At 44.1% G+C, this 23,570-nt stretch overlaps 1 protein-coding gene across 2 annotated transcripts in view; it reads right to left on the bottom strand.

Annotated features, from left to right (window-relative positions):
• Positions 1 to 23,570, bottom strand: part of Aldh1l1 (aldehyde dehydrogenase 1 family member L1) — a 77,100-nt gene that overhangs the window by 19,182 nt on the left and 34,348 nt on the right. For both annotated transcript variants that reach the window (XM_019205105.1, XM_010608060.2), the window contains 7 exons: positions 14,559 to 14,706; positions 13,543 to 13,662; positions 12,236 to 12,363; positions 9,800 to 9,950; positions 8,424 to 8,494; positions 4,266 to 4,371; positions 2,902 to 2,989 (listed from right to left, as the gene is read on the bottom strand). In XM_019205105.1, coding sequence (XP_019060650.1) covers positions 2,902 to 2,989; positions 4,266 to 4,371; positions 8,424 to 8,494; positions 9,800 to 9,950; positions 12,236 to 12,363; positions 13,543 to 13,662; positions 14,559 to 14,706 — 812 coding nt within the window. The remainder of the gene's footprint in view (positions 1 to 2,901; positions 2,990 to 4,265; positions 4,372 to 8,423; positions 8,495 to 9,799; positions 9,951 to 12,235; positions 12,364 to 13,542; positions 13,663 to 14,558; positions 14,707 to 23,570) is intronic.

Here is a 23,570-nt window from a genome sequence, read left to right as displayed (position 1 = left end):
GTAAGCCATCACAAAAGGAGAAAAAAGCAGGCAACATAATAAAGTGTCTGACAGTGGGTCCAAATGTACTTAACAAAGATTTCAAAGCAGCCATTATGAAATGTTCAAAGAATTAAAGGAAGCTATGATAACAATGTCTTACTAAGTAGATAATGTCAATAAAGAGGGTTTTTTTTTTTTATACTGGGGATTAAACTTGGACCTTGTGCTTGCGAGGCAGGTGATGGCACCACTGAGCTAAATCCCCTACCCCAAGAGATGAATTTTTAAAAATAGCTAGATAGACATTTGGGATTAAAAAGTGCAATAACTGATGTTAAAAATAAAGGATTTAGCAGAAGATATAAACTGACAGAACAAAGAATTAGTGAACTTGAAGATGGATTGATATACAGCATGTAAATGAAAGAGTAGAGAGGAAAAAACAAATAGCAAATATTGAATACAGCCTCTGAGAAAAGCGAGACACCATTAATTGCATCATATATGCACAGTGGGACTACCAAAAGGAGAGGCCGGGAATATGGCAGGAAAAATTAGAATAAATCCTCCTGAAAACAGTCCACATTTGATAATAAGTATTAATCTGTACATCCAAGAAGCTCAATAAATTCTAAGATAATACAAAAAGATTCACAGCCAGACATATGATAGTAGAAATGCTGAAAGACAAAGCTTGAAAGTAACAAAAGAAAAATGACTTGTCACACATACAGAAATTGCAAGAAATCAACAGCACATTTTTCTCTAGAAACCAAAGAGGCCAGAGGCAGCACACTGAAAGAACACAACTGTCAACAAAGAAATTCACCTTTAGTAAAACTCTAGTGTTTAAAAAAATGGGCGCAAGTAAGGACATTGCCACAGAAACAGAAATAGAGAGAACTGGTGATAGCAGTTTCACCTTGTAAGAAATATTAAAGAAAGCTCTTTAAACTGAAAGCAAGAGATCACAGGCTGTAATCAGAGTTCACATAAAATAGTGCAGTAAAGGTAATTGTGTAATTATAAAAATAGTATAAAAGCATACTTCACTTTTGTTAACCGATATAAAATGCAATTATATAAAACAATATATGCACTGTTGTGTCTATGACAAACAGCAGTGTAACATATTAGGCAGTAACAGAAAGAAAGTAGGTGGGAGCAAAAATGAACTGGGGTAAGGAAAGGAAAACAGTAACTCAAATCCACTGGACCAAGAACTAGAAATGATAAATAATGTTAATATAACAAAGTCTATATGTTTGCTTTCCTTCCTTTTTTATCTACTTGTTATAAAATTATATAAAGTAATATCTGCAGCTATGTATTGCTTGGTTTGTAACATACATAGCTACTTTATAAACAGAAAAAATGATAATAGCACAAAAAGAAGAACAGAAAGGAGAGTTTTGTGAAGGTAACATTTCTATATTTTTCTGGAATTAAGTTACTATAAATCTGAAGTAGATTTTGATAAGTTAAGCAGTAGATGGTAAATCCTAGAACAACCATTAAGAAAATAACTTTAAAAAAATGAAAAAAAATCATTAAAAATTAAAATGCTAACCTAGAAAATATTAAGCTAGTGCCAGAGAAAGCAGTAAAGGAGAAATAAAAAGGGAAACAACAAGAGACTCAGAAAACAAAAAGTAAATGGGAAAATACAACTATATCAATAATTTAGATATAAATGAATTAAACTATCCAGTCAAAAACCAGAGATTGTCAGACTGGATTAAAAAATATATCTAACCTTACGTTGCCTAATGGCAGCATATGTAAGATTTAAAAGTTACAAACAGATTGAAAGTAAAAACATAGAAAAAGAATACACAAACAGTAACCCTATATAAGTTTGGTAGATACACAAAAGCTAATGTTGGGCAAATTAGACCTTAAGACAAAAACTATCAAATGTCAGAAACAGAGAGAGGCATTTATAACAATAAAAGTGTTGATCAATGGGCATGAAGTGTCACTGAAATTCTCTTTAAATGCTTTTCTCATTGAAAACATAACAATAACCAATAAAATAAACAGTAAACTCACAAAGTTGAAAAAATATACTTAGGAAAACACAGAAAGGTATAATAAAGATAAAAGCAATAAAATTTAAAAGACTAGCAAAAGAACAAGGTAAAGAGAACCCTGAGCATTTTTTTTGACGGTGAGGGCATGAGGACAAACAAGCAATAATTTTTCTAAATAAATTTTAAGAGTGAAAAAAGGAAAATATAAAGAGGCTATTACAATAATCAAGATAAAAAAGGAGAAACGAATGATAAAATTATGATATACAACTTATATTTTGAGAGTTTTAAAATCTGCACAAGAAAGACAACTTTCCCAATAAATTAGACCACTAAATACAGAAGAAACTAAAGAAGCAGTTACCATTTTTCTAAATAAATTTTAAGAGTGAAAAAAGGAAAATATAAAGAGGCTATTACAATAATCAAGATAAAAAAGGAGAAACGAATGATAAAATTATGATATACAACTTATATTTTGAGAGTTTTAAAATCTGCACAAGAAAGACAACTTTCCCAATAAATTAGACCACTAAATACAGAAGAAACTAAAGAAGCAGTTACCTCCCCAAATATACTAAGCCCAGAATGTTCTATAGTTAAATTATCTCATACGTCTAAGGGCAGATAATTCCCAAGTCATGGGGTTTATTCCAGAGCATATGAATATACACAGTGAAAACATTCAAGGGAGGCATTTGAAAGCTGAAGTCCTTCCAGGTGCACATTCCTTCCCCAGGGTGAGGCCTCCTGCCCTAGGGTTGGCCTTCTGCACTGGCTCTCACCACGCTGCTCTGGAGGGCACATTAACCATCAGGCCCTGTCCTGGCTAAGAGCATTTCCAGCTCCCTAGAGCCCCAGCCCTGTGCCCAGCTGCAGCCCTCACCAGATCCTGGGAGAATGTTGATCACACCCTTGGGAATGCCAGCCTTCACTGTCAGCTCTGCAAACTTCAAGGCTGTGAGTGGTGTCACCTGAGAAGAGGCAAAGAGAAGCCTGGGTAAAGAGGAGCATGGAAACAGGGCTCTACCTTCCTCTCCCAGCAGCCTCAACTGGAAGCAGCGAGAGAGCAGCAGTGGGTTAGGGCATCAGGAAGACCAACCCTAGGAGGCATGGCTAACTCACTGAGTTTCCCTCACAGCTCCAAATGGGAAGAAGGGCTGTCCTACCTTCTCCTTGTAGCAGGGTTCCAGTCCTTTAGCCAGGCCTGGACCCTGTCTTGTACTGTGTTAATTTCTTGTTTATTTACACTAGGTCCTGAGGAGTAGAACTGAATAGGACTTCCTGGTAGGGTTCCATCCTCAGAGTAGGGCCCAGCTCACACTCCAGGATGCAGCTGCTCCTGAACACTTAGTAAAACCAGCCTCTTTTCAGAACTGCTAGCATTAGGATAGAGACGAGACCATCTAGTGTGGTAGGTACTGCCTGGGCAGTAGGTGCCCAGCTGAGGTTCCAGTGCATGTGGCTGTCCTGAGTCTGTAATTCTGATTAATGCCCCACTTCTGAAAACCGAAAGGGAGGTCATTTTCTGGTCCTTCAACCCCTGCCCCACCCCACACATTCTTCTTCTGGCTTCTGTACACTTCTGGCCTAGGTAACTCCTGGTCAAGGTTAGGTCATTCCCCACCCCCACAAAGGCCTTTGCTGAGGGCTGAATCCATTGGATCTGGCTCTGGAAGTCTCAGAACTTGTCAGGGGCTTCTCTCCTTTTCTCAGGGCTGAGGGTACCTAAGGGAAATGGACAAGGGAGAATGACCCTACTGGACACAATGACCTTAACTTTCAGTGTCCTGCCCCCTACAGTGAAGCAGTTAGGTTAAAGTCTTAGGGAGTTGTTGCAATGCCTAAAGAAGCCAAGGTATAAAAATTACTAGATAATTTGTTATATGTATTAAAGTGCTGGAAATGTCAGCTATCATTATTGATGACAGCTTCATAGAAACTGGACAGTGGGTGGCATTCTGGGCACTCTGTCCACAGTATATGATGGGGCATCTTGCCTCCAGTTTCTCCTACCACCCTGGGAGGCAGGCAGTGGAGGGAAGTCATTACCAATGTACAGATGAGGAAATAGGCTAAGGGAGATGTTCTCATCCATGGTCTGCATGATTGACCTCTGAAATCCCACCTCTACCCTCCTGCCATAAGGTAGCTTCCCTGGTAAAGGCTGGAGGCCCCCACCAATCCCCATCACCTGGCTTCTCTGTAGTGAGTGCCCACAGTCCCTGCCCTGGGTTGACCCCCACTCACCTGGGCAGGCTTGATCACCACTGTGTTCCCAGCAGCGAGGCAGGCAGCTGTCTTCCAGGACAGCATCATCAGGGGATAGTTCCAGGGAATGACAATGCCACAAACACTGTCATACAAAAGAAACAGGACTTTGGACCTCTCCTCAGGCCAGGTGTCCACAGCAGACCTACCTGCCATTCTCTCCGGTACTCCCAGGGCCTGGCCACTACTCTCAAAGCCAGGCTCCTGACAAGTAAGCAGAGATAGCTTAACCTGTCTTTTCCATCCTTAACGGAGTATGAATGGTTCTGACATTAGCTGTCTCTCTAATTGGACACAATGCTGTGGGGCACTGATCAGTTTCTGATGAGGCTATCTATGAGGACAAGCAATGAGGGAGGGTAACAGCGGACAGACACAGCTGAGAACACAGGCTTGTTGGCCGAAGAGAGGGTTCTGGTAGACTAGGAGGACCAGGTTGAGGGTCCTCTTGAGTGTGAGTCCAGGGACCAGTCCATGGGAGGTGAAGACAGTCACTGTGGGAGCCCTGATGAACTGTCTCCATGAACATTGGTGCCCACTGTCAGTGCCACCTTGGAGCACAGAGGGCACATGTGCCTCCTATTCAGAGTATGTGAGCACAGACCTGAAGGTCAACAGGTACACTGGCCAGGTCTGAATCCTGTATGGTCCTGCTTTCCCTGGCCCCTGTCAGGGCATTGGAGTCACGATAACACTTCTCTAAGTGACTGTCAGGCAAATGGGTGAGCCCTACAAAGGCTATGATTGTTACTACCACCACCAGAGAATGTTTCTAAGGAAGGCAATTTCTTAGCTGTGGGAAGGGTATGTGCAAAGGCCAGTGGACAGCATGGCAGCACGTCTTCTCTTTGCCTCTTCTCAGGTGACACCACTCACAGCCTTGAAGTTTGCAGAGCTGACAGTGAAGGCTGGCATTCCCAAGGGTGTGATCAACATTCTCCCAGGATCTGGTGAGGGCTGCAGCTGGGCACAGGGCTGGGGCTCTAGGGAGCTGGAAATGCTCTTAGCCAGGACAGGGCCTGATGGTTAATGTGCCCTCCAGAGCAGCGTGGTGAGAGCCAGTGCAGAAGGCCAACCCTAGGGCAGGAGGCCTCACCCTGGGGAAGGAATGTGCACCTGGAAGGACTTCAGCTTTCAAATGCCTCCCTTGAATGTTTTCACTGTGTATATTCATATGCTCTGGAATAAACCCCATGACTTGGGAATTATCTGCCCTTAGACATATGAGATAATTTAACTATAGAACATTCTGGGCTTAGAGTATTTGGGGAGGTAACTGCTTCTTTAGTTTCTTCTGTATTTAGTGGTCTAATTTATTGGGAAAGTTGTCTTTCCAACTTTGTCTACCCAAAGTGGATGGGTAGGCCTCTAATCCAACATGACAGCTGCCCTTATGAAAGAAGGCCATGTAAAAACCTTATGGAGGAATACCAAGTGGACATGAAGACAGAGATTGGGGTGACACTTCTGCAAGCCAAAGGATGCCAAAGAAGGCCAGCAAATCATGTTATGGCCTGGATCTTGAACGTCCTTTCACGTCTCATATGAGCACAGTCCTCATGTGAGTACAGCTTGGTTATGAGCCTCTGGCTATTGAGAGATGATGGAACCTTTAAGATGTGGGGCCTTGGGCTGGAGATTTAGCTCAGTGATTCCAGCAAGCATATGATCCCCAGTACAAAAAAAAAAAAGATGTGGGGCCTAGTGGGAAGAAGTTAGGTCATTAGGAGAGCACCCTTCAAGGAGCTATTGGGACTTTGGCCCTTACTGTCTTTCTTTGTGCATGGCAGCTGCCATGACACAGAGGCCTGTTTTGGCACATGCTGTGTATGGGGCCAACACAGGCCCCAGGCAACAAGTAACCGTGGATGGAAACCTTTGAAACCATGAGCCAAAAATAAACCTCCTCCCTTATTAAGTTAATTATCTCAGGTGTTTTGTTATAGTAACAAAAAACTGACTAGCATATACTAGATACCAGGGCTGGGACAGATTCTCCTTGAGTTCTCAGAAGAACCTCATCAACGACTTCAGCTCCCAAAACTGTGAGCCAATACTTTTCTGCTGATTGAGCCACTGTGTTTGTGATTCTGTGTTGTAGTGGATTGAATAAACTCATACATTTCCTGGACAGGGGAAAGGCTGACCGCCCCCCAGGACTGGGAGTCTGCAGAGCCTGCCCTGGCAGTGGCAGTCATGGTGCCCAGTTGTAGTGAGGAGGGGTGTGGAATCCAGGAACTAGGAGAATATATCCATGTCAAGCTGCCCCAAGAACTGGCCTTTCACTAGCCCTGCTCTTCTGTCTGTTTTTGTCAGTGGCCTTTCTCAGTGGAAGAATTGTGGCTTCTGCTTACCCAGTGAAACAAACCACCCTATGGATCTGAGGCCTACCCTTCTCTCTTTCCCTTCTAGCTCAGCCCTGCCACCGTGAGCCTGTCTCTCCACATGCTCAGGACAGGCCTCTGAGACAATGGCAGATGAAACACTTTGTTTCAATACAGCCTTCTGGCTCTGATGGATGTTGGGGCCAGTGTGGAGGCTCCTGGATGAGGCCATTTTCACGTGTGTCTGTGAGTGAGTTGTCACAACTGGGGGCTGTGGGTCCTGAATGGACACTGCCAAGTTGCCTCTAGCAGAGGTGGACCTGCCTCTCCCATAGTGGAGGGGTAGGCTCTTTTCTCTACCTCTGCATTGGGGCCCTCTGGGGATGAGAGGAAGTGCTTCATTTCTGGTTGTAATGTGCATTACCCCAGCCCCTCCTTAGGTGGCTGTTTAGGCTACATTTATATTTTTCCATCTTCACTCTGATATCTGTGGTTTGACTGGCAGTGAATCTTGGTTGTTAACTTGACTGGATGGATAGACACCTAGAAAACTAATGAAACACACTGCTGGGTGTGTCAGTGAAGGCGTTTCCAATATAACTAGCCTATCAGATAACAAGCAAACTGAGTGGGAGGACCCTCCCTGAATATGGGCAGCACTGTCCAGTAAGCTGAAAGCATGAGTGGAACGAAATGTAGGGGAAGGCGGCAGCTCTGACACATCTATAAGATCAATTCATCTTGGGCAGGTACACTTTTTTGATGCTGGTATTGCTCAGACATCAGACTCCAGCTTCTTTCGCTGCTTTGCCTTGTATCTAGATGTCTCCCCAAAGCCTCAAGTGGTCATAGATGAGGAGTTTTGAAGGCAGCTGGATCTAGTGTGTGTGAATGTGGATTAAGGTATGACACTGGGTTTAAGGGGGTGGATAATGAAAGCCTCAACCTGGGTGTGGTGTGCACCGATCAAAGCTTGCAGTCTGAATGGTATAAAGGAGAAAAGGAGGCTGCTGCTGCTGCTTTGTTGCCTTCTGCCTGCCATGAATTATTTTTTTATTCTGCAAGGCCTCTCTGCCAAGCCACCCTTCCTTGGAGCCAGCTATGACTATGGACTGAAACCTCTAAGAACTGTGAGTCCAAATCAACCTTTACTACTTTAACTTTGGGTATTGGGTATATTGTCTTAGCAAGGAGAACATTAGTAAGACATTAGCTCTTGAATACAGGCTTGCACCAAGGAACTCCCCAGGCTTTCAGCATCAAACTAGGGCTGCATTATTGGTGTCTCATATTCTGAGGCTTCTTGAACTAAGCAGCTACTGGTTTACCTGACTCTCCAGCCTGAAGATGGCTATTGTGGGACTATGCAGCCTCTGATCACATAAGGTAATCTAATGAATCCTTTCACAAATATCTATCTATCTATCTATTTACCTATCTATCTAGATAGATAGATATATTGTATTATTTCTGTTTCTCTTGAGAACCCTGACTAACTGAACTGTTTCTCATTATTATGTACACTGATCTCATTACATTCTTTCTGGATAAACTTTTTTGGGTATACTCTCTGCCATCATAAAGCTGATACAGGGTTATTGTGGGGGTTAAACAAAATACTTATGATGTTGTTATAGCAGAACCTGGCATACAGCAAGTACCCTAGAAGTAAGCAGAATAGCTTTCCTATGAGTATGTGCTTAGGGGAGAAAGGGGGTATTAATGAGCTCACTGTGGGCTGGCATTCAGTCAAGTGTGTACATGCTAGAAAAGCAAGGTACATGGCTGCACCTTGCCCCGGTCAGGGACTCACCCAACCGGCTCTTTCTTGGTCAAGGTCAGGTTGCGGTTGGGTCTGGCTTGGTTGATGGGGATGGTGCAACCCTGGAAGAAGCACAGGGTCATTATTGCTGGGCTCTCACCATTTTCCCTTTTGGTAACTGGGGCCCAGGAGAAACATGGCCTTGTCCAAGGACTAACTTCCCAGCTACACTGGTATGTAGGAGGCCAAAGACTCCAGCTGACACGTGCTGAGAGATGGCAGAGGGCACAGCTAGGAGGAGCAGAGCTCTGGCTCCACTTGGAGCCTAGCAGCCCCAAGGCAGGAAGCTGGTCCTGGTAGGAACAGGGACTATAGCTTTGATTTCTGGGAAGAGAAGTTGTGAGAAAGGTCTCAGAGGTCTGCTCCTGGAGCTATAAGGAGCTGCATTAGCTCAAGAGGCCCAGGACATGGAAACTGCAGTGGGAAGACACTGGGCAACAGAATGGAGGGCAGGCACTCCTTGTCATGGCATATCTTGGCCTCTTCTGCCCCTGATGGACAGGAGAGGAGCTGCAGAGCTCAAGTCTGTCCCTAGCACTGTGAGCCCCTCCTTCAATATGTGTCCCAGTGGACCTTAGGATGGGAGATGGAGGATTTTGGGCCTAGAATAGATACCAGAGACCCCAGGAAAGCAGAATGCTTTCTCCAGTTAGTGGCAAAAGAGTGTTAGAGAGACTCAAAGGAGCCCTGGTCAGCAGCCAGAGAGGATCTGGGCCTTGGAGCAACAGAGAACTGAACTCCAACACACGAATATGCCTGGAAACAAGCTGTGCCCCAGAGTCTCAAGATAAGGCCCAGCCCAGCTCACACCTTCCCTTGCCACTATAATTTGGATCTGGAAGGTTCCCCAAAGACTTGTGTTAAAAAGGCTGGTTCCAAGGCAGTGCTACTAGGAAGTGGTAGAAGCTTTAAGAGCTGGGGCCTAATAGCTCTAAGTCAGGCCAAGCGGGCGTGCCCTTCAGGGGGACTGCGGGGCCATGGTCCCTCAATCCATTTTGCTTCCTGACTACCCACAGTGAGCAGCTTTGCTCTGCTACGCACTCCAGCCATGATGTGCGGCCTCAGCACAGGCCCTGATCTGATTCTGAGCTAGAAACTCCGAAACTGTGAGCCAAAGCACCTTTTCTCTTTATAAGCTGATGATATCAGGACTTTCATATAATAACACAGATCTGACTAATACATTTGTGAAACCCTGTGAAGGAACCCACCTGGAATCCTCATCTGCACAAACGTGAACTAAGAAGTGGGTGTGGCTTTGAGCCATTTACTGTGGTACACAGTGGCCCTGTACGCGGCCCCTGGACTTCCTCTCTGTGACCCTGGCCCCATAAGAGCTCTCAGGGTGGGCTACGCCCAGGCCTCACCTGGATCTTGTCACACCACCCAGCAAAGTAGCGGAAGGTCTGGATAGACATGCCCACGTGAGTCTTCAGGGCTAGTGTGTAGACCGCACCTGCATCCAAGGCCTCAATGGTGGCTAGCTCTTCCTGGTGCTGCTCCATGAGATCTGCCAACCTGGAGAAGGACAAAAGGAGGAGTAGTAGGTGGGCTCAGAGATCACCATTCTTTCAAGGTCCTTCTTCACATAGTCAGTGGTCCCTCCTACCATGGCACTCCTGCCTCTACCACATTCAAGATGTGCTGACCTCAGTTTCCTCATCTGTACAATGGGACAATAATATTTACTTTACTGGATGGTCATCACTAGGATACCCTCTCCTTTCTTTTCCTTCCTTCTTCCCTTCCTGAAATATCTATGGACTGAATACTTTATAAACCCTCCCCCCATTACTCTGCACTCACTATGGACAGCAGAAAGACTGCCATCTCTAAAGGCCACCTTTCCTGTCATTGGACACCTTTGACTATGAAAAAACACATCTGCCTTTATACATACCAAGAAAACTGACTTCCATCTGAGAGCAAATTCCTAAGGCTGGCACCTCCAGAGATAGGGGTGATCCCCGGCCCCATGCTTAGGAATTGAAAAGGGAGAGATGCCTGGGAAGACCTGTTTACACAGCCTACTGTGAGTCTGTCTCTCTGCTGCTCAGTTACCCTCCCAGGTATCTGACAGACATGCTACTGAGGGCAGCCTGGGAGTTGTAAGATTCATCCCCCACTGATGGGAAGGTCTCAGTCTTTAACGGGGCAGGATAGAAGGGGAAAGGTGAGGACCACCGATCTGCAGCAGCCTTCATCTTGCAGATAGGCATACGGGTCCAGAGACAATGATTTCACCAAAGCTGGCTGGTCTGCCGTTCCTCTGTGCACGCAGATATCATGTGACCTAACACACCTAAGGTCTCCTCCTGCCCATACATCTGTGTCTGGCTGAAAAGCCCCAAGGTCCTGTCCTCACTTCATTCTGGTGCCCTAGCACTCTCATCCCTTCTTCCCCTCTCTTCTTCATCTCAGCCTTATACAGACACTCAGATGAGTCAGGCCTCCTGCCTCAGGATCTCTGGGAGCCAGACTGCAGTGAACTGGGGTGCTCAGCATCCATGTCCCTGGGAGATTCCATCCAACTGCCCTTCCTGGGGCATCTTGATCCAGCCTCTGTCTTGCTGAGCTGCAGCAGGGCCAGCCATAGGCACACCTCCTCCAAGGGGACCAGGAGTTTTCCCAGGGCAGGGACTCCAACACTTAGGTGCCCTTGGGCTCTTGAGTCATCTTTCCCCCCAGTCTCCATTTAGAGCCATGCTGCCATTGTGGTTTGGTAGGCATTAGGATGGCATGTGCCACCAGATGGCAGCACAGCGTCTTGGGGAAGGCTCACTGTGTACCCAGAAGGCTCCCCCAGGCTGCCTGGACATTAAAGTTTCACACTTCTGTCTGATCACCAGCTCTGGGGACCGTGAAGCCAATGTCTTCCCACAATGGATGGGTTCTCCACGAAGTCTGGAAACCTTGGCAGGCTGAGCATGCTCTATCTCTCTAGTCTTTGTCTGCCCTAACTCCACATTCTCAATTCTGTTTTACAAGCCATGAAGATCCCTCTCTCCAGGTCTCTGCTGCTGGGCTACCCTGGCATTTTTGACTTCTGGAACAGATACAAAAGCCATTCCGATTCTGAATGCAAGGCCAAGGAGGGTGCTCAAGGCTGACAAGTCAGGGTAGGACCACATCGAAATCAGCTCCACACTCTGGGAAGCTTGTTCAGTACCCTGAGAATAAAAGCCAGATGGCTCAGTTGGCGTTCTCTGACTCTGCCTGGCTTCTCTCCCCTGTACCCTCCCTGCTTTTGGAAACATCACTCCACTGTTTTGGGGGGTGTATGACTGCCCCTTCTCCCTCCTTGGGACTCAATGGTTTGAGGAGTACAGTACCTCTTGTCCAGGCTGTGGTCATCAGCTAGAGCAATCAAGCAGAAACATGAACAACTGCATCCCCCCCGCCATAGGAGCCCTGAGTCATTTGGCCCAGGCCAGTGCAGGTAAATTCTGTGCAAGGCTGGGGCTGATCATATGAATTGCGTCTTCCAGGCAACCCCTGTATCCCACATAAATCATAGGCTTCCTTTATACCTCCGCACCTCCACCTGGTACCTCTCTCCTAAGGCCACTTGTGTCTGCAGATGTCCATCCTACTTCTTAAATCCTTTCCTCCGAGAAGTGTTTTCTGAGCTTCTAGCTTCAGGCTAGGATCCTCCAGCCTGGTCAGCCTGGCATGATCTTTCCAGGCCCACCTCTCCTTCATTTTCCCAAGTCCCCAGGAAACAACACCTTTGTAGGAAAGGACACCCCCACCATGCCTGTGCTGAAGGTGTTGATGGCTACAGGTGGGTGCTGGGCTTTCACCTGTATAGGAGCCGGCCCCGGTCCCGCGCGCTGATCTTCCCCCACAGCCCATTCTCAAAGGCGTCCTTTGCTGCAGCCACTGCCTTGTCGACATCACTGACCTGGGCCAGGGATACCTGGCAGATGACCTGTGGGAGAGCAAAGCATGAAGAGTCCTCCCTGGGCTTGGTTTATAGAGACTCTCCCATAGCTTCCGCAACCTCCTCCTGAGGTCCCATCAGCAGAACCCCTAGGCACATGAGCAGGCTTAAAGGGAACACTTGGCCAAGGTGGGCCTGGGAGAGCTTATGTGTGAAAGGAAAGACCTATCTGTATTCTTCCCTCAGAAGGCATCTTCACATTCCCACAGAGACCGACAGGAGCAAGAGATCCAGCCTAAAGCTACAAGGCTCAATGTCAGCTGAGTATGATTCATTAACTTGGTGAATCCAGCCAGGAAATTCTGAAGTGAAATACACCAGACACTGGAAGTGACTGCGCCATGTGCTGGTGTCTGATCTGCCCCTGTTTGCCCACCCCGTTTCGGCCTTGATGGTCCCCCCATACACTACAGTGTAAGCTCTCTGGATGCAGCAAGGGGAATCAGCAGGGGTTGGGAGCTGCAGGAGTGAGGCTGGTACTTCCTTCATGGTCACCAGGAGCAGCATGGCCTCCCCATCCAAGACCCAGATGCCTTCCAGAAGGTCCTTTTCATACCATGTTCCTGACCTTCCAGTCCCAAGGGCCTCACACCACCCTATCTGTCCCTCTTCCCTGCCTATCCTTTTGGAAATTGCTCTTCCTTTAAGCCCTTTTCAAATTATCTATTTTGAGTGTGCTCTATTTTTCACAAGGATTAAGTGCTACTACAGAACAGGGCAGGACAGAAGATCATCCATATGCGTCCATAAAAGCAAGTCCTGTCTCATGAGTCATACGGTGTGTGTATTGGGCCATGACACTAAGAGAGTCACTGGCAAGAACGTCTGGCTAATGCAGGATTCCATACAAGTAAGAATTTCCTGATGGTGGGTATATGAATATTAGCACGCTGGAGTCTCAAACCAGGTCCCCCACTGCTGCATATGGAAGGGAGGCAATGTCTCATTTCTTCTACCAGAGCTTTAACCCTGTTTTCAGTGCTTGAAGCAGATTCAAGTCCCTTTGTAGTCCTCCTGCCTCCTCCTACTTCCTCTTCTTATCGTCCCACTCTACTCCATTCCTGTCCTTATAAAACTGCATATCCAACAGCGGCCCCTGGCTGGGACCTAGGTGGGGGAGGAGGAGACTGGGGACACAGGAGAGGAGGGGATTATGCTACCACTCACGCTTCCATCTGTGGGGTTGATGGTATCGTAGGTCTTGGCACCCTCAGCATCCACAAACATGCCCCCAATGAAGAGCTGGTGCGGCATGCAGAGGGTCAGCCTCTTCACTGTCTTCTCCACCTGTGAGGGGAGGCACAGACGCAGTGTGGGTCTCTCTCACATGGAAGCAGTGGTGAGCACCCACACAGGGACACATGCATGCACAACCAGGGGCTGAGGCTGTGGGAATTGTCCTACAGGAAAGCTCTGTGGCAGGTGAGGGATAAGAAGAGACAAACAGCACCGGCTCTGCGGTACAGTGCCTGGATTGGAACCCTCAGGCTGATTATACAGCCTCCTTTGTGGGGCTGGGGGATTCTCAGAATCCACATTCTGTGCTTTGAGGGGCAAAGTCCTTGAAGCCACCAGAAATGCCACCCACCACTCCACCACTCCTTTCTCTACAGAGCTACAATTCCACATTGAACACAAGAGTCCCTGGGATCACCCCCCAACCCCGCACACTGCCAATTTGTTAATCAATTGTTTGCCTACTCATTATCTCTAGGGCAATGTAGGGTCCACCTTGGCCACCTGTACTTTATGTACTTTTGTTCCAAGCCACCGACAAAGTAAGTTACCCAAAGCTCATTCTGTTGGGAGCTGGTGTACCTACCACGACACCCCAAAGTGAGACTTTTTTCAAGAGTTTATTTAAAAGATAGATTTGGGATGACTTATCACATTTTCATTAACACAAGGTGAAGGTACAGGATCAACTATTTTCCTTAGTGGGAACTAAAAGTCTCATTTTACTTCTGATCTCATGTCTTGAATTTGACTCATGACTGAGCATTAGACAGCAATATCCTCTACAGAGTTTACCCAACTGCCCTGACACCTTGGGCTATCCAGGGCACCAGGGAGATCCTGGCTTCCAGAGAGTATAGCCAGCCCTATGTGTCACTGTGGATCCAGAGATGCAGATGCCTCAGGGTATATAGGTCCATGCCCATCCAGAGGGGCCCAGCACTTACATAGTCAATGACACACTCGTTCTCTTCATCCTCTCCTCTCAGCTTCCTCACTAAGAGCTGGATGAAGTCCCCAAAGGTGGTCGCCATGTAAACATCTTCATTTTCTAACTCCAGGCCATCACACAGCTCTTTCACTTCCTCCACTAGTCTGGAGAGAGGAAATGGAGCATGGAGAGCATGGGTAGAGGCCTTGAAGACCTGCGTGAGTCCAATGGCAGAGGAAGTGGTTTCAAAAAGTTACCCAGATCAGTGCCTTAATCTGAGCATTCTGTGTGTGGCCATCAGCCCAGAACTGGAATTAAGAGCCCATGTTGTAGAATCAGAAGGCTTCACACTCTCACTCATTACTTATCAATTTGTGACTTTGGGTAAAGGACTAAAACCTCTATGTCTTAGTTTCTTCATTTAGAAAGCAAGAATAATAACCTCTCTACTATTTTGTAATGAGTAAATGAGACAACCCACCTATTAATAATAAAACTAATAGAAAATCAATAACAATCTTTAAAAGGCACTTGAGAATGAAAAGACAAGCCGTAGCTTGGGAGAAAATAGTTCCAACTAACAAATCTGATGAAAGACCTCACATTCAGAATGTGTAAAGAACTTTCCAAACTCAATCCTAGGGTAGTGAACAACCCAGTTAGAAATGGGTAAAAGACTGAATAGATGTTTTATCAAAGAAGAAATACAATGGTAAACAAGAATATGACAAGATACTCAAAGTCATTAGGCATTACGGGAATGCAAATTAAAGACATAATGACATAGTTACATACTTATTAGAATATTTAAAATGAAAAAGCCTGGACTGAAGATGTAGGTCAGTGGTACAGTGCATTCTTTGCATGCACAAGGCCCTGGGTTTGATCCTCAGCATCACAGGAGAGGGAGAGAGAGAGAGGGAGAGGGAGAGGGAAAGGGAAGGGGAAAGGGAGAGAGAGACAGGAAGACACAGAGAAAAAAATAGAAACAGTCAGAGACAGAAAGACTATCTTGTTAGGGCTGAGATTGAAATGTTCCCCAAAGTCTCATGCTTTTGGAAGTGATTGGCTCATGGGGGAGCAACACTCGTCCCTGGATTTATCTATTGATGAGTTCATAGCTGGATGTGCTGCTAAGAGATGGGGCCAGCTGGAGGATATGGGTCACTGAGGGTGTGTCTGCCTTTGGAGGGTAGAATTGGCCCACCATGAACCAAAACCTTTGAAATTTTGAGACAAATACAGTGGTGTTCATTTTATGACCTTAATTTGTTTTATGATTTTGGAGAAGATGGCTGCTTGCGTTTATGTGGAAAAGACGGCCATGGTCACGTTTGTCACCTGACGTAGAGTTTGCAAATGGAAGCCAAATTTTGCTGAAGACTTTTTTGTTTGAGAACCAAATTGTTTGCAAACAGAAGTGTTTGTGAACCATGGTAAAAGATTTGATTATTGTAAACCACTTCATACTTTAAGTTGTGTATGTCACGCATTTTATCTCAGCAGTGGGATTGCTGACCAATACACATACCAAATACTGGTAAAGATTCAGAGCAACTGAGCAACTGGAACTTTCCTACACTGTTTGAGTAGATGCAGATGATACAACTGCTTTGTAAAGCAGTCTGTCATTTCTATTATTTTGGTACTGGGAATCAAACTTGGAACCTTGCACTTATGAGGCAGGCAGCAGAACCCCTGAGCTAAATCCCCGGCCCAATTTGGTATTTCTTAAAAGTTAAATGTAAAAGACAGAGTGGCCATGGTAACAGGGATGGAGGTTTTGCATGGGCTCAGCAACACAGATTCCCACTCATCGAGACTGATCTGGCTAGAGCCTCTGCTGAATGCCCAATATACCAGCAGCAAAGGCCAACATTGAGTCTCTACTCTGGCACTATTCCCTGGGGTGATCAACCTGTGATCTGGAGGCAGGTTGATTCTATTGGACCACTTCTACCATGGAGAGGACAGCAGTTTGTCCTCACCACAGTAGACGCTTATTCTGGATACGGATTTGCCTTCCTCGCATGCAGTGCTGTGCCAAAACTACCATCCGTTGACTTCTACAATGCCCCATCCATTGTGGAATTCCACAGAGCGTTGTCTCTAACCAAGGAACACATTATGTGGCCAAACAAGTGAGACAATAGGCTCATGCGCGTGGAATTCATGGGTCTTACCATGTTCCTCAGCACCCAGAGCCAGCTGGATAGATAGAAAGGTGGAAGGGTCTTTTGAAAACACAGTGACAGTGCTAGGTAGGTGGCAAGAGCTTGCTTGCAGAGCTTGGGTTAGGTTCTTCAAAGGGCATCTGTGCTTTGAATCAGCATCCATTATATGGTGCTGTTTCTCAAATATCCAGGATTCATGGGTCCAGGAATCAAGGAGAAGAAGTGGGAACGGTACCTCTCCACCATTATCCACAGTGATCCACTAGCGAAATTTTTGCTTCCTGTTTCCAAGACCTCATCCTTTGCTGACTTAGAAGTCTTAGTCCCTGAGTGGGTAAGGCTTATACCACGAAGCACAACAATGATGTCATTGAACTAGAAGCTAGATTTTCCCCTAGTTGTTTGGCCTTTTCATGCCTCTGAGTAAATGAGCTAAAAAGGGAGTTCCCATGTTGGCGGGGGTTAATTGACCCATACTATCAAAGGGAAATTAGACTATTACTCCACGATGGAGGAAAAGAAGAAAATCCTCGGAATGCAGGAGGTCTCGTAGGGCATCTCGTACTGTTATCAGGCCCTGTTATTAAAGTCAATGGGAAACTACAATTACCCAATCCAGGCAAGAGGACAAATGGTCCAGAACCTTCAGGAATGAAGGTATGGGTCACCTCACCAGGGAAAGATCCAAGACCTGCTGAGGTGCTTGCTGAAGGCCAAGGGAATACAGAATGCATAGAAGAAGGTAGTTCTAAATACCAGCTCCAGCCCTATGGTCCGCTACAGAAACAAAGATGGAAATTGTCATAGCTCTCTCCTAACGTGCTTTCTATGTGTATCATGATGATAGACTTAATATTAGCTTAGAAGGGCTGTTAAATCTATTTGTAATGTTCAAGTTATCCAAAGAAAACTCACCTTCTATTTTGGGAGGGAAGTAGTGGACTTCTGTTTGTACACAGTATAGTTATAACATGTTGAGCATGACTATGAACTTGCCTTTGTATCTGGAGACCACGGTTTAAAGAAACGTGTCTGGTTGTCAAGTTGACAAGGCTTAGATTGTGATAGTTAATTGACTATGTCAACTTGAGTAAGAAATGCCTCACTAAATTGGATCAGCATAGTTCTTGGTGTGGCAGAGGGGATTTTCAGAAGACAGACCCACGCTGGATAGGCTTGTCTCCTGAATGGTGTGAAAGGCAAATGAAGAAGGAAGGTGTGCTTCTGTTTCTTCGGAGGAGCTCCAGTCTTCACATTCACCTCGGACATTACCTCCTGATTTCCAGGGCAGACTCTTCAGCCTTCCATCGTAGATCCTCTGGCCTCCTGTCGCAGACTCACCAGGATGCTACACTGAACTCCAGGCCTTCACCTAGATTCTTCAGATCTCCAGAGCAGACAGACCTTTTGCACTCTTCCACACCTGACTTTGTGGGCAGCCAGTGTAAACCAATCTTGTAAATTTTATATATTTGTATGTCTTGCATTTAGTCTATTTCTTTAATAAGCACTGACTGATACATCTGGGTAGAAGAGCACGGTAGGAAGTTCTAGAAACATATTCTCTCCTAAACAACTATTGAATGGATAAGAACTATCTGAATGGTACATTTGAGAGCTCTAGAGTTTAGTTTTGTTAGTCGGTTAGTTTGCAATACTGGGTGATTGAACCAGGTGCACTCTACACCTAGTTACATCCCAGCCCTTTTCATTTTTTATTCTGCAATAAGGCCTTACAATGTTGACTAGATGGGACTCTAACTTACAGTCCTTCTGCCTCAGCCTCCCAGAATGCTAAAATGACATGGATGTACCACTGCAATCAGCTGATTATAATAAAATGCTTGCAGCAACTGGGTGAAGCATGACGAAGAGGCTGGTAAATGTTGGTAAGTTTCAGTGAATTTCAGCTTTTTATGAGGCATCAACTTCCCCCTCCAAACATCTCATCGCCACAAGAAGGTCGTGGAAATGCTGGGCATATTCCTGATCCAGCTTGCTGAAGCCAGAGAGAACAATAAGAACCTTGTTCTCCAAATGCCACAGCTGTGTTCTGAGCACTAATGTTGCATTTGATGGCTGAGAGGCTGGCACAAAGGCCGAGACGTAATGAAAATATAGTTAGTGTTTCAAAAAATTATTACAGTAAAAGGCATTGCCATTAATCTGACTCAAAATACTCCCCTTTGCTTCAAACAAATTTAAAATTCTTGCCACTTTCTGAAGCAGCTCGGGAAGTCCTCTTTCATGAGAGTGGGGCTGTCTCAGCTCCCTTGATGCCCTGACTCAATTCACAATGTTCACTTTTCCTAGTCATTTACAGCCTGAAGTTTCATGGTGCCAGATCTGGTGGGTAGGATGAACTTCGACCTATTTTAATGTTTTCACGAGCCTGCCTTTCTGTGGGATGGCACTGGTGAAAGCAATCACACATCATAAAGACACTCACAGGAGAGGTCTTCCATAGCTGCTTGGGAAAGTGCCAAGAAAAACAGGATAAGTGTGTTTGAAGCAATGGAGTTTGTCTTGTACTGTAAGAAAAATATAAACTTTTATAAATCTAAATATTCACTGTGCATTTTAATTGCACTTCGTAGCTCCCAGGAAATTTAAAGGGCTCATTATTCCTCCTCCCCTTTGGGAGTCAGACATTTATGGAAATCTCTGTCCCGTCACTGGGTAACTGCAAAGAAATGGAACAGAACCTTCAATGATCACATAAAACAAGGAATATGTGCCTTGCAAAAATAGTTTTGCAAAGTCACAAACAGATGGCCCTAGACTTCAAAAGTAAAACTGAGCAATCCCCAAGTAAAGGGAGAATTAGGTTTTCAGAATTATCACAACATAACATTGCAGATGTCCAGTTTTGAGCAACAAGTGAGGAAAAGAGGACAGCAGAACCCATTTTTATGAAGAGCAGAATTTGAAAGACGATCTCTCTCCAAGGAAGACAAGTTCCTGGAATTTTTAGTCAAAGATGTTCAATCAATCGGCTCAAATACGTTTAATGAGCTAAAGAAAACCACGTGCAAAGAACTAAAAGAAATCAATATAATGATGTGTGAACAAAATTGGAAAACCAATAAATGTTACAATAAGAAACAAACAGAAATGTTTGTGCTGACAGAGACAATAACTGAAACAGACACTCACTAGAGACATTCAGCAGCAAATCTGAGCAATCAAAAGAAAGGACGAGTAGACTGGAAGTTATGTAGTTTTAAGAGCAGAAAGAAAAAAGAAAGAAGAAAAATAACAAAGCCTCAGAGAACATGCCAAGATACTCATTTAAGCACTCCCAGAGGAGAAAACACAGAAAAAAAAATCTGAAGAAATAATGGTTCAAAAATTCCCCAGTCTGAGGAAATACATGAGTTTGCCCTCATACAGGATAAACTCAAAAGGGTTTATACGGAGACATACTGTAGTCAACTTGCTGAAACTCTGAGATAAAGGAAAGCAGCAAGCGAGAAGTTACAGGGTATGCAAGAGTTCTCCAGTAAAACCAAGAGCTAATTTCCCTTAAAATACCATAGAGGTCAGAAGGTAAGAAGATGACATATTTAAAGTTGTGAAAGAAGAAAAAAAATAATTTTATACCTATTGAAACTATTTTTCAGGTTGAGGCAGGAGGATTGCAAGTTCAACCCCAGCCTGGGCAACTTAGTGAAACCCTGTTTCAAAATAAAAAATAAAAAAGGGCTAAAGACATAGCCCAATACAAAGGCTCTGGTTCATTTCTTAGGTTGCTGTAAGTTTAAAAAGTTAATTGTAATATCCAAGGTAACAAATAAGAAATAACTAAAAATATACAGTGAAAGAATAAAAAAAGAAAAGAAAAGTGGTATACTGTAAAAAAATCACTAGATAAAAAGGTAGTATAAGAAAACAGATAAGTGGAAAAAGTCCATCTTTATCAATAATAAAATGAAAATGGATTAAGTTCTACTGTTAAAAGGCATAAATTGGATGAGTGGCTAAAAAAATAGCAACAAACAGCATGCTGCCAGAGACTTTAGGCACAAGGACACAAAAATAATTGGAAGTAAAAAAAATGAAGAAGATATTCCATGCAAATAATCACTAAAATAGAACTGTGGTGGCTATATTATTATCATACAAAATAGAGTTTACATCCAACAAGATTACAAAGATTGACAAGACTGGAAGGAGAAATAGACATACCTATAATAATATTCGGAGATTAGATTCCCAACTTGGATTAATGGAAAGAACAGCCAGACCGAAGATAAATAAGAAACTACAACACTTTAATAACACTACAAACCGTACACAAAACACCCCACTCAAGAAGACTGGGCCATACATTCTTCTCACATGTACGTGGAATATTCTCCAGGATAAATCAATTATTAGGTCACATAATAAATCAATAAATCAAGAAGGATTGAACTTTATATATATGCATTCTAATAACAATGAGCAGTGGAAGCCAATAACATAAGAAAAAATAGAAAATTCACAAATATACAAGAATTAAATACCTATCTTTCTTTTTGCCTAGCACTGGGGAAGGCCTTGCATGTGGTGGGCAAGTATTCTAACACTAGGATACAGTCCAAGTATAAACTGAAAACTGTATAAACTGTCAGCCACAATAACCTCTTCTTCCTTAACTTGTGTGTGTTGGGCATTTTGTTCCAGCAACAAAGAAAGTAAGACACTGATCTCACAGTTCTGGAGATTTAAGAGCAAGGCAACAAATCCTGCTCAGTTCTAATGAGGTCTCATAGCAGATAGCATTACAAGGGTGGGAGCTCATGTGAAAGAGATCATGTGGTGAGACAAAAAGTCACAGACCAAGGAGGGGTCAACTTTGCTTCCCCTGTAGCAACCCAGGCACATAGGAACTAACCAGAACCCCACAAGAATTACAGTAACCCTTCCTAAGGGTGCTGTCCCCAGTAATCTAAACATCTTCTATTAGGTCCCACTTCTTAAAGGCCCCACACCTGCCAGCATCACCACAGTGACGACCAAGCTTGTAGCACATGAACTGTGGTGGACACATCCATACTATAGTAATGACGATACTAGTCAAGTGTTCTATAGTTTTGATGCCATTTCTATTAAAATTCCAATACTGTTTTTCCTCAGAAATTACAAATCCTACCTTAAAAATTCTATGCATTCTCATGGGGCCAAGAACAGTCAAAACAATCTTGAAACAGAATAAAGCTGGAGACCTCCTATTGCCTGATTTCAAAATATAATCAAATTAGTATGGTTCTGCTATAAAGACAGATATGTAGACCAATGAATAAAATTGAGAGCCAAGAAACAAACCCATACAAGAGTGCCAAGAACACAAGATGGGGGAATGACAACCTCTTCAACAAACAGTGTGGGACAAACTGGATATCCACATGCAAAAGAATTAAATTGAACCTTTATTTTGTACTACACACAAAACAGTCAACTCAAAATGGATGAAAGACTTAGAGTAAGACAGGAATCTATAAATTTCATAGAAGGAAACAGAGGAAAAGCTGTGACACTGTCCTTGGCAGTGATATTTTGGAAATGACACCAAAAAGGACAGACAACAAAAGATAGCTGAGAATGTAGCTCAGTGATAGACTACTCGCCTAATATGTGCAAGGCCCTGGGTTCAATCCCCAGCACTACTACCAGAAGGAAGGAGGAGAGGAAGGAGGAGGAGAAGGAGGAGGAGGAGGAGAAAAAGGAGGAGAAGGAGGAGAAGGAGGAGAAAAAGAAGAAGGGGAAGAAGAAGAAATACAAGGGAGACTAGATCAAACTGAAGGGCAACCTATGGAATGAGAGAAAATGCTTTTAAACCATATATTTGGTAAGAGGTTACATAGAACATTCTTAAAGCTCATTAGTAAACAGCAAAACAAAACAAATGCAATGCAATTTAAAAATGAGCAAAATGTTTAAATAGACATTTTTCCAAAGGAGACACACAACTGACGAACAGATATATGAGCAGATTTTCAAACATCATTGATCATCTGGGAAGAACAAATTAAAATCTCAAGGAGATATAGCATCATCCTTGTTAGGATGACCATTATTTAAATGTAAGGGATAGAAAAAGCAAGGGAGAGAGGCAGGGTGTTGTGGTGCACACCTGTAATCTCAGCACTCCGGAGGCTGAGGCAGGAGGATCGCTGTGAGTTCAAGACCAGCCTGGGCTACATAGTGAGTTCCAGGTCAGTCTCAACTACATAGTGAGACCCTTTCTCAAAAAGCAAACAAACAAACAAACAAACAAACAAAAAATGGTAAGGGAGAGAAAGGAGGGAGGAATGGAAGGAAGGCAGATGTTGGCAAGAATATGGGGAAACTGGAACCCTGTGGAGGGAATGCAAAATAGTTCAGCTTAAAGGGGAACAGTGTGGAGGCTCTTCAAAAAATTAAAATTAGATATACAATGTGATTTAGCAATTCCACTTCTGGGCATATATCTAAAAGAATGGCAACTGGGGTCTTGACTGCCCACGCCCTTCTACATTCATCATAGCCTAATGGTGGGAACAACACAGATCTCCATCTCCAAATAGATGAATGAATAAAGGAAACTGTGCTATCTATCTATCTATCTATCTAAAATGAATATTATTCATCCACAAAAGGAAGAAAATGCTATCCTATGCCACAACATGGGTAACCTTTGAGAACATTGTATTAAGTGCAAAAAGCCAGTCACAGAAAGACAAATACTACGTAATTCCACCCTAACCCTAACACTAACACTAAGTATCTAAAATAGTCAAACTTGTCAAAGCAGAAAGCACAATGTTGTTCCTAGAACAGGGCAATGAACAAGGGAATTGTTCAATGTACAGAAAGTTTCACTCATGCAA

Source organism: Fukomys damarensis, unplaced genomic scaffold (assembly GCF_012274545.1).
Source record: "Fukomys damarensis isolate Sample0158 unplaced genomic scaffold, DMR_v1.0_HiC HiC_scaffold_28, whole genome shotgun sequence".
NCBI lineage: Eukaryota > Metazoa > Chordata > Mammalia > Rodentia > Bathyergidae > Fukomys > Fukomys damarensis.
The sequence above is the reverse complement of the archived record's forward strand: the minus strand, read 5'-3'. Positions and strand labels throughout refer to the sequence as shown.